Consider the following 15338-nt stretch of genomic DNA (forward strand, 5'->3'; position numbering starts at 1 on the left):
CTGGGATTGTGTGAATGCCATCGAAAATTTGTACCACAAATTTGGTAGTGTGACTATTCCACTCACTGAATTGCTAAACAAAAGCATGACGTTTCAGTGGACAACAGAGTGGTCAGAAGGCATTTCACAGCCTGAAACCTGTGTTAACCACTGCCCCTGTATTAGCCACATCTAATTCTGTAAAACCATTCAAGGTGATTATCAAAGCAAGTGATGTGGTTGTTGGTGCAACGCTCTTAAAAAAAGTTGACGAGAAGACAGAAGTACATATCTGGTACTTCTCCAGGCAGTTGAACATACATCAGCAGAAATATTCGACAGTTGAGAAGGAGTATGTGAGTTTGGTGTTGACATTACGACATTTCAGTGTTTATGTTCCCAGTAATGTATCTAAGACAATCATGCACCCTGATCATAACCGAATGGTTAACATGGAGACGTTAAAGGACAACACAAACAGACCTTTCAGATCGAATTTGTTGTTACAACCATTCAATCTGAAAATTGTGCATGTGATAGAACAGGAAAGTGTGATTGCCGACGTATTGTCAAGACTCGAATGAGAAGCGCAGGTATTCGGTGGCAGGAGTAAAACAGACTAAACGTGCATATTTGCACGTTTATAGCAAATGTAGTGGCATATGTGTGTCTTAGAATACTAGTAAATATTGAAATGTTTGAAAAATTAAGCCATCTTTGGATATTTTTGATTCATTATTTTTAAAGGGGGAGGTGTGACGAAGCTGCTACTTTAACACAGTTATGCAGTCAGTGGTTTTATTTTCAGAGGCCGTAAATTACAGACATGGAAATATCTGTGACGTCGGATTTTAGGGCCATTCTGTTAACAGATCCTGCCTCAGGCCGAGCCTTTCAAGTTTACTGACTCTCTTTTTCCCTCTCTTTCTGACTTCCACCTGAAAGAATTTGAGTTTGATTTTACCTTTGGAGGGAAGGGGTGTTTATGGGGATTGCTGCAAATATTTGGAACAGCATCATTTAGTTGGAGTGATCTGTTGGGTTTTCGGCGAGGTCAAGTTATTCAGTATTCTGTTTTATGTTGTTTGTGCTTCATTCAGTAATTTTGTAAATAAATTATGTTTTGTTTGAAACTAAGTGGTTTGACGACCTGAAATCCATTCTCTCCACCCCCCTCCCCCCGGAATATTCGCTTTATTCCTCCATAAAACACGAGCAAAGTTGGGGTCAGCGCTACCTTCTTGAACTGTTTTGAGCAGTCTAGCCTGGTCCATAACACTTCCCATTCCTGACTCTCCTTTCGCGAGATTGCAGCTACTCAGTGTCTGGTTTGTCTGAGGAGTACTTCTGACAGGTAACTATGGAGGTTTACATTCCACATTGCTTTTGAATTTTTATTTAAGTAAGTTCCAATCTGAAAACATGAATTCTTCCCTTGAATTATTTCATTAAAAGGTTAAAAATAAGGAAAGCAAATTTTCTAGTGACTTAGAAACGAGTTTGACAGTATTAATAAAAGAAAAATAATAACTGAATGAACCACCTACAGCTGCACATCAGCACCATTAGGAAAGTTCACTCTTGTAAAAGACTGGAATGGCAATGAGTAATGGTCAAATGCATAAATGAATTGGAGCTCTAAATTCTATCTGAAAACATGCTTTCTGTCTTCCTGAAAAATAAATCAAAACGTGTAAGCAGAAATATCAAAGAGTGCAAGCAAAAAAAAATCTGAATAAGTGTCACTGCATTCGAAATGTTAACACAGCTTTCTCTTCACAGATGCCTCCAGAACTGCGGACTTTCTCCAGCAATTATTACCATAAATTTCCCACTTTGTAACTGAATAAACGAACAGAGAGAGAGATCGAGAGAAATAAAAGATATCTGATGCAGGAACTGGGTAAGAACTTGGTAATGTTGATACCCAGTTAAAGAATCCGCGGTTACTCAGTAGGAGCATGGAGTGTAAAACATACAGCGTCAACGATCAATTGAAAACATCATTCATGGGGAAGCGGTTCAAACATTTGGACTGGGTACTGGGTTTTCTTCTTAATAATGATACATTTCAGGCTATCATGAAGAAGAAACTGGGATGAATAGAAACGATTGGTCTGAAAAATAAAGAATGGCAATGGAGCACAGAGTGATGCAGCAAGGCTGGAATGAAAGGAGCGCTTACAGAATGAATGGATGGGAACATTTAGGAAGAACTGAAATAGGGAGAGTCATAAATAAATTAACAAATGCCACTTGGCCAAGAACATTGCAGACTGCAAGCAGGTAGGGCTGGGGATGGGACATAGATCATGAGTTCGCCTCTCCTCTAGAAAGGACGAATTTTCAATTGTTCCACATTTGCTCAGGATCGATTGCAGTTAATTGTCAGAGGTGGAGAATGGACGTTCTGCCATTTTGTTATTTGTCCTGGTTTTCCATAATTTTCTGTATTAAATGCAGATTAAGCATTGTACTCTGCGATACTCTTATAGAAAAGAAACAACATGAAGAGATGTTTCTTTCCCCACATTATTTAAAGCAATTAATGAGGGTGGCAAATGGGTAGATCAGAACATTCTTCAAATCCTCTCGAAACATATTCTGAGATATTGTGTAAATGAAGACGTTGTTGCAGGAACTTAGTAACTGAAGTGTATTGGTTGCCTCTTGGAAGATATACCGAGGGTCACTGAAATCAAGGCCACCATAGTAACCCTCGGCTGTAAGCTTCGTGAAGATGAAATGTCCAACAAGAGGGGCCCACAGGAGGAGAAAACTGAAAGAGATAGCGAACAGCAGAATAATTGACCTCTTGCGGTTCTCCATCTCTGAGTCATGCTGCTTCTCTGTGCCCCGGAGCCTCCTGCGGGCTCTGTTGGCCACTACGATCTGTCGTATGGTCAGGGCATTGAGCAGCAGAATGGCAAAGAATGGGAGAAAAGGAGTATACATCTGGAAGAACCAATCATAAACCTGCCAAGCTGGCTGGATGTAGTAATTGGCTTTGATGTTGCAAAACCAGGATATCCCATCTAAGACGTATATGGGTTCATAGATAAAGTAGAATGGGATGTTCTTGATGCAGCACAATGCACAAACTATCCCGATGACCAATGACGCCATCTTCTCTGTGCAGTACCTGGTTTTCAATTTCTGGCAACAGATGGCCACAAAACGGTCGAAGGTAAAGGCAACTGTCAGCCAGACCGAACAATCCCAGATGGCAAAGACTACCACGATGCTGAGAGTGCATGCAGGAGTGGTAGACAAGACACTTTCCCGGAAGTAGAAGCGGCTGATTCGGTTGAGGATGACTGCAAAGATGATGACAAGAAAGTCTGTCACTGCGATCGCCACCAGGTAGTAGGAGATGCACCGGGAGAGACCGCACCGTCCTCGATATAGGACAATGATTGCCAGCAAGTTGGCTGTGAGAGATTAAAAGAGAAAGCTATAACTGAACGCATTTCAAACACTAATTGCTGCTTTGTGCATTCTTCAATCATCAACCTGCCACTTCGAGTCTCTGCATTTTCTGAAACTGTTGACAAATATTGGACATCCATTGTCAGCATCAAACACCGATCAATATAATCAGTCCTGGGAATGAACATCACTCTCTGGTCACTAAATAAATACCAGTTGTGATTTGTACAATTCAGGAACAAATGAAGTAATGTTATTGCCATGAATTATTCATACCAAACCCCGGTCAACCTTCAACTCATAAAGATGAACCTCCTTACGAGTGATGTCTCATTCTTTATAATATCAACCTACGACTTTTCTGAACTTCTGATGACTCACCACATCGGTTTCAGAAAATCATGCAAAATGATCTGAAATCTCAGCTAACTTCAATCTGTTTCCCGTGTCTCCTATAATTGATCCTACGAACTGTGTCACTTAAAGATTTAACTCATAAAGCCACTCGTAACACTATCTGGAATTGTCACCTCAGCTGTTCTGCTTCTGCGCCCTTCTATCAGATGTTACATTGATCAAAACGTTTGGCAATATCTCACATTACTCGAGTCTAAATCGGTTTGCTGAAGTTGTTCTGGTGAATGCTACATACAGTGAGGCATTTCGAGGCGAAACGCCACTACACTTTCTCGTAGTTGTGAACAACGCTTTTCTGGGTAATTATATAAAAATACAATTATCCAAAATACTCGAAACTTTGCTGCAGAGAATCAAAATACCAATGGCTGAAAAATTGCATCTCCACTGACGTCTTTGGATTAAATTGAATGTATTCCTGAAACCACTGGTGCCATCCATTGGGAATTCTATACTTTAACATATCCTTCCACAGCGCACACTGTAGATTAATATGATCACTAAACGTTTATTTAAAATAATAAACATCTCGTAAAGTACTACCACAAAATAAATCATCTTCAAATACTGCAATGCGATCCATGCAGAAGAGCATTTCACTACACTGTGACAAAGTATTCAACACACAATCAACTGAAAGGCTCGATTGCATTCTGCTGAATTGGAATGGATAGTATATGTAACAATAATTACAATTTAATATTCATGCATAGTTGTTTCTCACAATTCAGCGTCTACTGGAACATTTTCCAATAAATACACAACATACAAGAAACAAGAACAGCTTGCCTTGTATTAAAATGAAATTGGAAGTAGTGCACGATTATTTGCCTTGGGACTATCGGATCCAAAATGCAATGTATGCACAGGAATCCGGTTGAAGTCACTTAAAATCAAAACGCTCAATATTTTAAAAGATCTGCAGGATCCTGAAAGTGAAAAAAATAATTTTTTGCAAATAAAGTATTGGGAGAACGATTTTTTCGAGCGTCAGTGTCTTACCAGGGGCTCCAATAACTGCGAGAATTGAATAGCAAATGAGAAAGAAGGGGGCAATGACTGGCGCGTGCATCTTCGCTCAGAAACGGTAGCAGTTGGCTGTTGCTGTGGATGTTGGTTCTGTGACACATTCAAGTGGGCTCTCATATATTCTAAGTGATTGTCTCGAGAGTGACAATTAAATAACAGCATGCACCTTACTTACAGTTCGCTACACAAAGAGATTAACTCTCTGCTTCATGTCTTTAAACAAGGTGAATAATTGTATTTGAGGTTGGGACAGGGTCGTTGGAATTGCTTTGTTTCGTCCAGGTCCACAAATCATGATGTTGTGTCTGCATCAGGTAGATCCGCCAATGGTGGACATTGAGCTGAGCTCCTGCATCTGAACTTTCTTTCTACTTTGACTTCTGCTATTCCCCAGTTGATTAATCATTTAAAGCGTTGTCCTAGATTTTCATTTGCGTTCATTCATATATCTTTTAGTGACTGGTATTTTAACATTTTCATAAATTTGCGTTTGAACCTTTGGGAAACAAGCATGGGAAGTTAGCAAGCATGGGACGTTAATGTGGTAGTGGTTGTCAAATGCAAATCTTCTCCCACCCACTGAATCTGAAAAATCCTTAATTTAATCTGAACAATCAGAATGCCGAAAGGCCGTTTAAGTGCTGATGCTCCTGATCACAGTTGCTTGTTCAGGAACAGTTGATCAATGTCAATGTTTAATATAAGGACAGAAATATCAGATAAACGAGTGACTGGAAGCTGTTTTAAAATATGTTGCCAGGTTCATCAACAAAGCAGACTTGGTCAATGTAATGCAGAAATTCCACAGTGTCTGCAGGAACAATTGGGATGAACCTGATTGAAGTGTTCACTGGGACAGACGTAGTGTAACTTTGAAAGAGATATATAAATTTGCAGTAGCAATTAAGACACGTAAAGTTGCAGTATGAACTAAAACAAGGTCAAATCCAGTAAATAACGTGATTGCATAATGCCATTGACACTGTTCCAAGAAACAATAATTAAGATAGAGGATAATTTCATACATTAGTGACACAGAACATAAAACGTGACAGTTAAGCACCAGCCCTTCAGCACTCAATGTTGCGCCAACCGGTGGAACCAATCTGAAGTTCATCTAACCTTCCACATCCAATTTGGTTCCATATGCCTATCCAATGACTACTTAAATGCCCTGAAAGGTTGCGAATCCAGAACTGTTGCATGGGATGCGTTATACGCCCCCTGCTAATCTCTGAGTAAAGAAGCTAACTCTGACATCTGTCCTGTATCTATCATCTTTCAATTTAAAGCTATATCGAATCGTGCTAGCCATCGCCATCCGAGATAAAACGACTCTCACTGTCCAAATTATCTAACCCTCGGATTATTTTATATGTCTCAATTAAGTTGTCTCAACCTTCTTCTCTCCAACGAAAACAGCTACAGGCACCTCAGCGTTTCCTCGTAAGACCTTCCCTCCATAACAGGCAATATCCCAGTAAATATCCTCTGAGCCATTTCCAAAGCTTTCACATCCTCTCTATAGTGTGGTGACTAGAACTGTACGCAACACTCAAAATGTTGCACCAGTGTTTTGTCCAGCTACAGCATGACTTCATGCTTCGGAAACTCAATCCCTCTACCAATAAAAGTTAACCAACCGTTTGCCTTCTTAACAGCCCTATCATGCTGGGTGGCAACTTTCAGGGATCTATGTACCTGGACACTGAAATATCCAAGAAACTGACCATGAGCACAGTTCTCTGCATTATTGTTACTCCTTTCAAAGTGAATCACCTCACACCTTTCCGCATTAAACTCCATTTGCCGCCTGTAAGCCCAGTTTTGCAGCTTATCCACGTCTCTCCAACATCCTTCATCACGATCCACAACTCTACAGACCTTAGTGTCAATCGCAAATTGACTAACCCAAACTTCGATGCCTTGTTCCAGGTCATTTATATTAATGACAAACAACAGCGGATGCTCAACAGATCCTTGCAGTCTCCCTCTTGTAACTGAACTCAAGGATGAACATTTGCCACCAACCATCTCTGTCTTCTTTCAGTGAGCTAATATCTGATCCAAACGTCTAAATCACCCTCAATCTCATGCATCTGTACATTGCGCACTAGTCTACTGTGGGGAACCTTATTAATTGCCTTATTTAAATCTATATTCAGCACATCAACCGCTTGACCCTCACCCACCTGTTGGTCACCATCTCAAAAATCTCAATAAAGTTTGTGTGGCACGACCTAACCTTCACAAAACCGCGTGGACTATCCATAACTTATTCATCTCTAGATGATTATAAATCTTATCTCTTACAACCCTTTCCAACACTTTACCTACAACCGAAATAAGGCTGACAGGTGCAAAATACCCAGGGTTGTCTCTACTTCCCTTCTTTAGGAAGGGAACAACATTTGCTATCCTTCCATCTTCTGGCACTGTTCCTGTAGATCATGGTGACATAAAGATCAAAGCCAAATGCTGTGCAATCTCCTCCCTGGCTTCGCAGAGAATTCTAGGATAAATTCCATCCAGCACAGGGGACTTATATATTTTTACACTTTCCAGAAATGCTAACACCTCCTCCTTATGCGCCTCAGTCCTATCTGGTCTAGTAGCTTTTATCTCAGTGTACTCCCTGAGGACGTTATCTTTTTCTAAAGTGAATACCAAAGAACAGTATTCACCTATTTCCTCTGGCACCACTTCCAACTTCCCACCACTATGCTTGATTGGCCGTAATCTTCCTCTAATCATTCTTTTATTTCTGATATATCTGTAGAAAGCCTGAGGGTTTTCCTTCATCCTGTTCGCCAATGACTTATCATGTCCACTCCTGACTCTTCTTAGCTCTCTCTTTAGGTATTTCCTGGCTAACGTGTAACTCTCAAGCGCCCCAATTGAGCCATCACAGCTTATTATAACATAAGCCTTCTTCCTCCTCTTGAAAATAGATTCAACTTCCTCAATCAACCACGGCTCCTGCGCTCAAAAACTTCGTTCCTGCCTGATCGGTACATGCTTATGAAGGGCCCACAGCAGCTGGAACTTGTATATGCTCCACATTTTAATTGTGCCCATCATTATGCATCATAAATCTTGCTTAATTGCATCTTTCCCCCAGCTATAACTCTTGCCCTGCGTTACATACCTATTCCTTTCCATCACTAAAATCAACATAAATGAATTATGGTGACTATCACCAAAGTGCTAACTTACCTCCAAACCTAACACCTGGCCGGGTTCGTTATCCAAACTCTAACTTATTTTGAACAGAGACAGGGTGTAACGTAATTCCAGCAAATCTGAGAGAAATGACAAAGTGAAGTTAACTGTAATTAATGGCACAGCTCTCTATAGGAGTAGGTGATGTAGTATCTAGTCTAGTAAAATAAATAGCTGGACATTGTGAGTGACAACTTTGGGAAGATATAAAGTACGATTTAGAACATCGAACGTCGAACATCGAGAACAGAACAGTGCAACACAATACAGGCCATTGGGCCCTCGATATTGTGCCGAACGTTTATTCTACTCATTGACCAGACTAATCGACATATCCCTCATTGTACTATCTTCGATGTCCCTATCCAGGAGTCGGTAAAATTTCGGTGAAGTTTCCAATTCTACTACCACTGTTGGCAGTGCATTCCACGCACCATCGACTCTCTGTGTAAAGAATCTACCCCCTGAAATCTTGTCTAAACCTTCCTCCATTCAACATAAAATTATGCCCACTCATGATAGCTACTTCCACCATGGGAAAACGTCTCTGACTATTCATTGTATCTATTATACTCATCCTCTTCTTCACGTCTATCAAGTCATCTCTCATCCTTCTTTGCTCCATTGAGAAAAGCCCTCGCTCTCTCAAATTTGCTTCATACGAAATGCCCTCCAGACCAGGAAGCATCCTGGTAAGCTTCTTCTGCACTACCTCTAAGGCTTCCCCATACTTTCTATCATGAGTTAACCATCACTGAGCGCAATATTCCAAGTGTGATCTGACCATGGCTCTATAGAGCTGCAGCATAACCTCGCGGCCCTTCAACTCAATCCCCTTACTAATGAAAGCCAAAACACAATATAGCTGTTTCACGACCCTTTTGACTTGGGTGGCAGCTTTGAAGGATCTGTGGACATGGACTCCAAGATCTCTCTGTTCCTCGATATTGCCAAGAATGCTGCCTTGACCCTGTATTCTGCATTCAAATTCAAACTTGCAAAGTGAATTTCTTGATACTTTCCAAGGTTGAACTCCATCTGCCACTTCTCAGCCAAGTTCTGCATGCTTTCAATGTCCCGTTGCAACTTGCAACATTCCTCCAAACTCTCTACCATTCCACATCCCTTCTTATCATCGGCAAATTTACTCATCCAGCTTTCCACTTCCGCATTCAAGCACACGTTTTACAGGTCAGTGAACATCGAGTTCAATGTGCTGTTTCACGCCTTCAGTCTGCATCATTGGTAAAATAAATGTTTGCTCTATATCTGTGGAAGATCGTGGATTCTGTGCTTCCAACCTTTCCACAAACCTAGTTTTCTCTCTCCATCAACTGAACCGCTGATGATTCATATTTCCATTTCTAAGATCGTCAACTTTATCTCTTCAATTAAGTGTTTGTTTTGAAATTTCAGATTAGTTCACGTATTTAATTTATTTGTAAGAGTGCTCTTATTATTTGTGTCAACATTTTTGTCCACAGATTTTCGAGACGTCATCAGAACAAGCCGCAGAGACAGCTAGATCTCAAATCTAGGTCTTAAGATCCTTTCCCATCCTTTTCCAGTTTCTGCTGTAGCACCTGATCTGCGGATCCAGACACTCTATACAGTCAACCCAAGAATTCTTGGACATCATCAGAAATATACACATAGACAAGGAAGAAACCATGGTCTCATTCGATGTAACGGCACTGTTCACCTCGATCGACAAAACCCTAGCCAGAGAAACAATATCCAACCTGCTGGACATACAGAACAGACAACAGGACGTTGAACCTATTAACAAAGACGGCATACTTAAATTACTGGACCTGTACCTCACAACACACTTCACATTCAAAAACCAGATAGACGAACAAATCAACGGAACACCCATGGGCTCACCGATTTCTGGACTGGTAGCAGAAGCAGTAATGCAAAGGTTAGAACAAACAGTCTTAGCGCAAATGCAACCCAAACCTTTGTAATCATTAAAACACACAGAAATAGAGAACACACACCGGATCATCAACGCCACACTCACAGGAATCCGATTCACGAGAGAGGAAAAAAATGGCAACCAGCTCCCATTCCTACATATGATGGTACAGCGAACACCGAGTGGAGAATTCAGTGGCGTATACAGGAAAGCCACACACACAGACCAAGTCCTGAACTATGAAAGCAACCACCCCAACACACACAAACGAAGTTGCATCAGGACACTATTCAAAAGGGCCACAACACACTGCAGCACACCAGAACTGCAAAAAGAGGAAGAAGAACACCTATACAAGGTATTCACCAAAAACAGATTCCCGCGCAATTTCATCAACAGATGCCTAAGGGTAAGACAATGGAACGAGGACATGCCGTAACCCAAAGGACTGGCCACACTACCATACATCAAGAGCATTTCCGAACTGATAGCCAGACTGCTGCGACCATTAGGACTCATAACAGCACACAAACCAACAGCCACGCTCAGACAACAACTCACCAGGACAAAGGACCCGATACCCAGCATGAGCAAACAAACGTAGTGTAAAAAATCCCATGCAAGGACTGTACAAAACACTTCATAGGACAAAAACGAAGACAGCTAACAGACCGCATCCATGAGCACCAAGTAGGCACGAAACGACACGACCAACTATCCTAACTAGCTGCACACTCAGATGACAAACAACATGAATTCGACTGGGCAACACTACTATTATAGGGCAAGCCAAACAGAGAACAGCCAGGGAATTCCTAGAGGCATGGCACTGACCCAATATGCCGGCCACTGCAGCGGACAGCAACTGACAACCGGAAGTGCCAGAGACAAGCCACGATAAGTGCCGGACGAAACATCACAGAAGCGCTTCACAGGAGGCTCCCAAGCACTGAGGATGCCACCTAGAAAGAGTAAAAAACGTTCGCAACAAGAACTCTCAGTTGTTTTAAAATGTCTACAATGTGTTTAACACCCAATGAGCACTGCCAGTGACCATTGACAAACTGCGTGTCTCTACTTTTCAGAACGGAATGTTGCTCATTGCCGACTCTCTGCTTGCTGGTGATAGTCAATGATCGTGGATGGTCATTTTGCACCTTTGTCCGGACATTGCGTCATTGCTTTGGAATGCCTTCCCACTACTACTGGCACTGGCCAGAAAGACTGTGATCAAAATTCATTGTAGCAAATACAAATGGCCAGAGCCTTGTTTCGTGCTATGTTCAATTCGTTTGAGGGAAAAAGAATAATTAAATCTGGAATTAATACTCTAATGAAGTCTATGAACCCATTGCCACTTGCCAGAAAAAAAAAACATCTGAGTCACTAACATACTTCAGGGGAGGAAATTGTCATTGTTTTGATAATGGTGAGATCCACTGGAAGCCAAAAACCGAGAATCGGTATCATTGATTTGATTCGCAGTATGCAGATAGGAGCTGGACAATTGCAAAAAAAAAAGACGATTCAGAATGATGGAAAAAATTAAGAGTGAAGGAAAGGAATGTGTTCCTTTATTGCCTTCTTATTCATGTATTCATCCAGTTGTTTCTTGAATTCTGCTACTGTCTGCTTCCACCGTCTGCTCGGGCAGCAGCATATTCCCGGCACTCATCACCCTTTGTGCAAAACACTTGCCTCGCACAGCTCTCTTAAACCCTCCCCCCTCGCACGTTGAACCTTTGTCCCCTACTAACTAACCCCTCCATCCTGGGAGAAGTCCTCATACTTTCCACTCTATCATGCCATTTGCAACATTAAAAAGTCTACCAGGTCGCCCCTCAACCTCCTGCGTTCCATTGAAAATGATCCTAGTACATCCAACCTTTCTTGACAGTTAAACTGGTTCCTAACCAGGCAACACTATTGTAAAACTTTTCCCCACTTCGCCGACTTCCTTCTGGTAGTATGATGAACAGAACCGTATCAATATTTCAAGTGTGGCCTAATTGAAGTTCATAATGCTGCAGCATAACTTTCAGACCTTATATTCTTGTCCATTCAAATGAAGGCAAGCATGTCATAGGCCTTTACTTTGCTACCTTATTTATCTGCACTGCCACCTTCAGGGATCTGTGGATGTGCACACCCAGATCGCTCTGCATATCAAAATTTCAACATGTTCTGGCATTCACTTCATAATTTTCAGCAGTATTTGACTTACCAAAATGCATCGCCTCACATCTGTCTAGATGAAATTCCATCTGCCTTTTCCCTGCCCAAGCCTCCAACTGATCTATATTCTGATATATTCTCGCACTGCCCTCTTTACAATTCGCAACTCTATCAATCTTTGTAAGCTCCTCTGAATTATTTATTAGAACAGCTACGTTTTCCTTCAAATCATCTTCCTCGCAAACATTTTCACTATAGAAAATGAAAATGTTGACGAGGAAGATACAGAGATACTTACATCTAGACTAGAAGAGATTGAGGTTCACAAGGAAGAGTTATTAGAAATAATGCAGAGTGTGAAAATAGACAAGTCCCCTGGGCTGGTTGGGATGATTAGATTAGATTAGTTTACTTACAGTGTGGAAACAGGCCGTTTGGCCCAACAAGTCCACACCGACCCGCCGAAGCGCTACACACCCATACCCCTGCATTTACCCCTTACCTAACACTACGGGCAATTTAGTATGGCCAATTCACCTGACCCGCACATCTTTGGACTGTGGGAGGAAACCGGAGCACCCGGAGGAAACCCACGCAGACACGGGGAGAACGTGCAAACTCCACACAGTCAGTCGCCTGAGTCGGCAATTGAACCCGGGTCTCAGGCGCTGTGAGACAGCAATGCTAACCACTGTGCCACCGTGCTGCCTAGGATCGATTATAGGATCCTCTGGGAAGCAAGGAAAGAGATTGCCGTGTCTTTGGCATTGATCTTCAAAAAATCATTTTCTACAGGAATAGTGCCTGAGGATTGGTGGATAGAAAATGTGGTTCCCTTGTTCAAAAAAGGTGGCAGAGACAGCCCTGGTAATTAAAGACGAGTGAGTCTCACTTCAGTTGTTGGTAAAGTGGTGAAAAAGTTTATAAGAGACAGGATTGACAACCATCCAGAAAGAATAATCGGTTCAGGGACAGTCAGCACGGTTTTGTGAAGGGTAGGTCGTGCCTAACGAATGTTATTGAGTTTTTTGACAAAGTGACCAAACAGATAAATGAGTGTAAACCGGTTGATGTGGTGCATATGGATTTCAGCAAGGCATTCGACAAGGTTCCCCACAGTAGGCTATTATACACAATGCGGAGTAATGAGATTGTGGGAGACATAGCAGTTTGGATCTGTAATTGGCTTGCTGAAAGAAAACAGAGTGTGTAGTTGATGAAACTTGTTCATCTTAGTGTCCAGTTACTAGCGGAGTACCGCAAGGATCGGTGTTGGGTCCAATGCTGCTCGTCATTTTTATAAATGACCTGGATGAGGGCTTAGAAGGGTGGGATAGTAAATTTGCGGACGACACTAAGGTCGGTGGAGTTGTGGATAATGACAAAGGATGTAGTAGGTTGCAGAGAAACATACATAGGATGCAGAGATGGGCTGAGAGTTGGCAAATGGAGTTTAATGTGGACAGATGTGAGGTGATACACTTGGGCTGGAGTAATCAGAATGTAAAGTACTGGGCTAATGGTAAGATTCTTGGGAGTGCAGATGAGCAAAGAGATCTCGGTATCCATATACACAGATCCCTGAAAGTTGCCACCCAGATTGACAGGGTTGTTAAGAAGGCATACAGTGTTTTAGCCTTTATTAATAGAGGGACTGAGTTCCGGAACCAGGAGGTTATGCTGCAGCTCTACAAAGCTCTGGTGCGGCCACACTTGGAGTATTGTGTACAGTTCTGGTCACCGCATTATAAGAAGGATGTGGAAGTTTTGGAAAGGGTACAGAGGAGATTTACTAGGATGTTGCCTGGCATGGAAGGAATGTCTTACGAGGAAAGGCTGAGGGCCTTGAGGCTGTCCTCGTTAGAGAGAAGAAGGTTGAGAGGTGACTTAATAGAAACACACAAGATAATCAAAGATTAGATAGGGTGGAGAGGGAGAGCCTTTTTCCAAGTATGGGGACAGCAAAAACGAGGGGACACAACTTTAAAGTAAGGGAAGATAGGTATAAGACAATTGTCAGAGGTAGTTTCTTTACTCAAAGAGTAGTAAGGGTATGGAATGCTTTGCCTGCATCGGTAGTAGATTCGCCAGGTTTAAGTGCATTTAAGTCATCATTGGCCAGGCAAGTGGACGTACATGTAATAGTGTAGTTGGGATGGGCTTCAGATTAGTATGACAGGGCGGCGCAACATCGAGGGCAGAAGGGCCTGTATGCGCTGTAATGTTCTATGTTCTATATATGTAGACCACGATCAGCAAAGGTCCCTGCATTGATCCATGCGGAGCATCACTAGTCACAAACCTCCATTCGGAAAAACAGCCTTCCCCACTACCATCTGTCTCCTATTACTAAGCCAGTTCTGTGTCCATCTTCCAGCTCATTCTGATGCCGTGTGACTTCAATGTTTGACACCAGTCTGTCATGAGCGTGTGAGTGAAATATTTTACTTACGTCCCTGTCGACAACATCAACACATTTCTTTCATCAGTCATCTTAATTTCCTCCTCAAATAACTCAAACAAGTTAGTGGGGCTAAATCGTCCCTGCACAAAACCGTGCTGTGCATCACTAATAAGTCCAATTGCCTCTGAATACGTACAGATCTTCTCCCTGAGAATGTTTTCCAATAATGTCCGTGCCACTGACCTGAGGTTCACAGGCCTGTAATTTCCTGGATTATCCCTGCTACCCTTCTTAAACAACGGGACAACATTAAACGTTCTGCACTACTCTGGGACTTCACCTATAGCCAACATGATATAAAAATGTCTGTCAATGCTTCAACAATTTGCTTATTTGCCTCCCTCAAGTTTCTGGCTTAGATCTGATGAGAACCTGAGGACCTATCTAACTTAATGATATTTTTAAGGCACACAACATGTCTTCCTTTTTAATAGTAACTTGAATTGTAAATTCAGACTCCACTAGTTTCTTCTCTTTCGTAAATACCAGCACAAAATGGTAGCTTCAGACCTCACTTACCTTTTCTACTCCACATGTAGATTTACTCCTTTGTCCTTGAGTGGGCCAACCTTTTCCATGGCTTCCCTCTGGCTTCTTAAAAAATTCTACAAATGCCATGGAATTTTCCTTTATCCTGTTTACTAACGACTTTTCATGAGCCCTTTCAGGTTTTCTAATTCCTTGTTTAAGTTCTTTTCTACT

General features: G+C 41.8%; 1 protein-coding gene across 1 annotated transcript; it reads right to left on the reverse strand.

The window, feature by feature from the left end:
- Window positions 1–2511: 2511 nt before the first annotated feature.
- Window positions 2512–4897, reverse strand: LOC132814081 (probable G-protein coupled receptor 139). Its single transcript, XM_060823369.1, has 2 exons — window positions 4828–4897; window positions 2512–3410 (listed from the first exon to the last, which is right to left on the reverse strand). The coding sequence occupies exons 1-2, from the start codon at window positions 4895–4897 to the stop codon at window positions 2512–2514; spliced, it is 969 nt and encodes a 322-aa protein (XP_060679352.1).
- Window positions 4898–15338: the final 10441 nt, after the last annotated feature.

This window comes from Hemiscyllium ocellatum, unplaced genomic scaffold, assembly GCF_020745735.1.
Source record: "Hemiscyllium ocellatum isolate sHemOce1 unplaced genomic scaffold, sHemOce1.pat.X.cur. scaffold_665_pat_ctg1, whole genome shotgun sequence".
In the NCBI taxonomy this organism is placed as follows: Eukaryota; Metazoa; Chordata; class Chondrichthyes; order Orectolobiformes; family Hemiscylliidae; genus Hemiscyllium; species Hemiscyllium ocellatum.

Bases quoted from the DNA above. Each gene is read 5' to 3' on its own strand.
- LOC132814081 (XM_060823369.1), bottom strand. From the start codon at position 4,897: ATGCACGCGCCAGTCATTGCCCCCTTCTTTCTCATTTGCTATTCAATT. The intron at 3,411-4,827 runs GTAAGACACTGA...AATCTCTCACAG, and splicing joins CGCAGTTATTGGAGCCCCTG to CCAACTTGCTGGCAATCATT.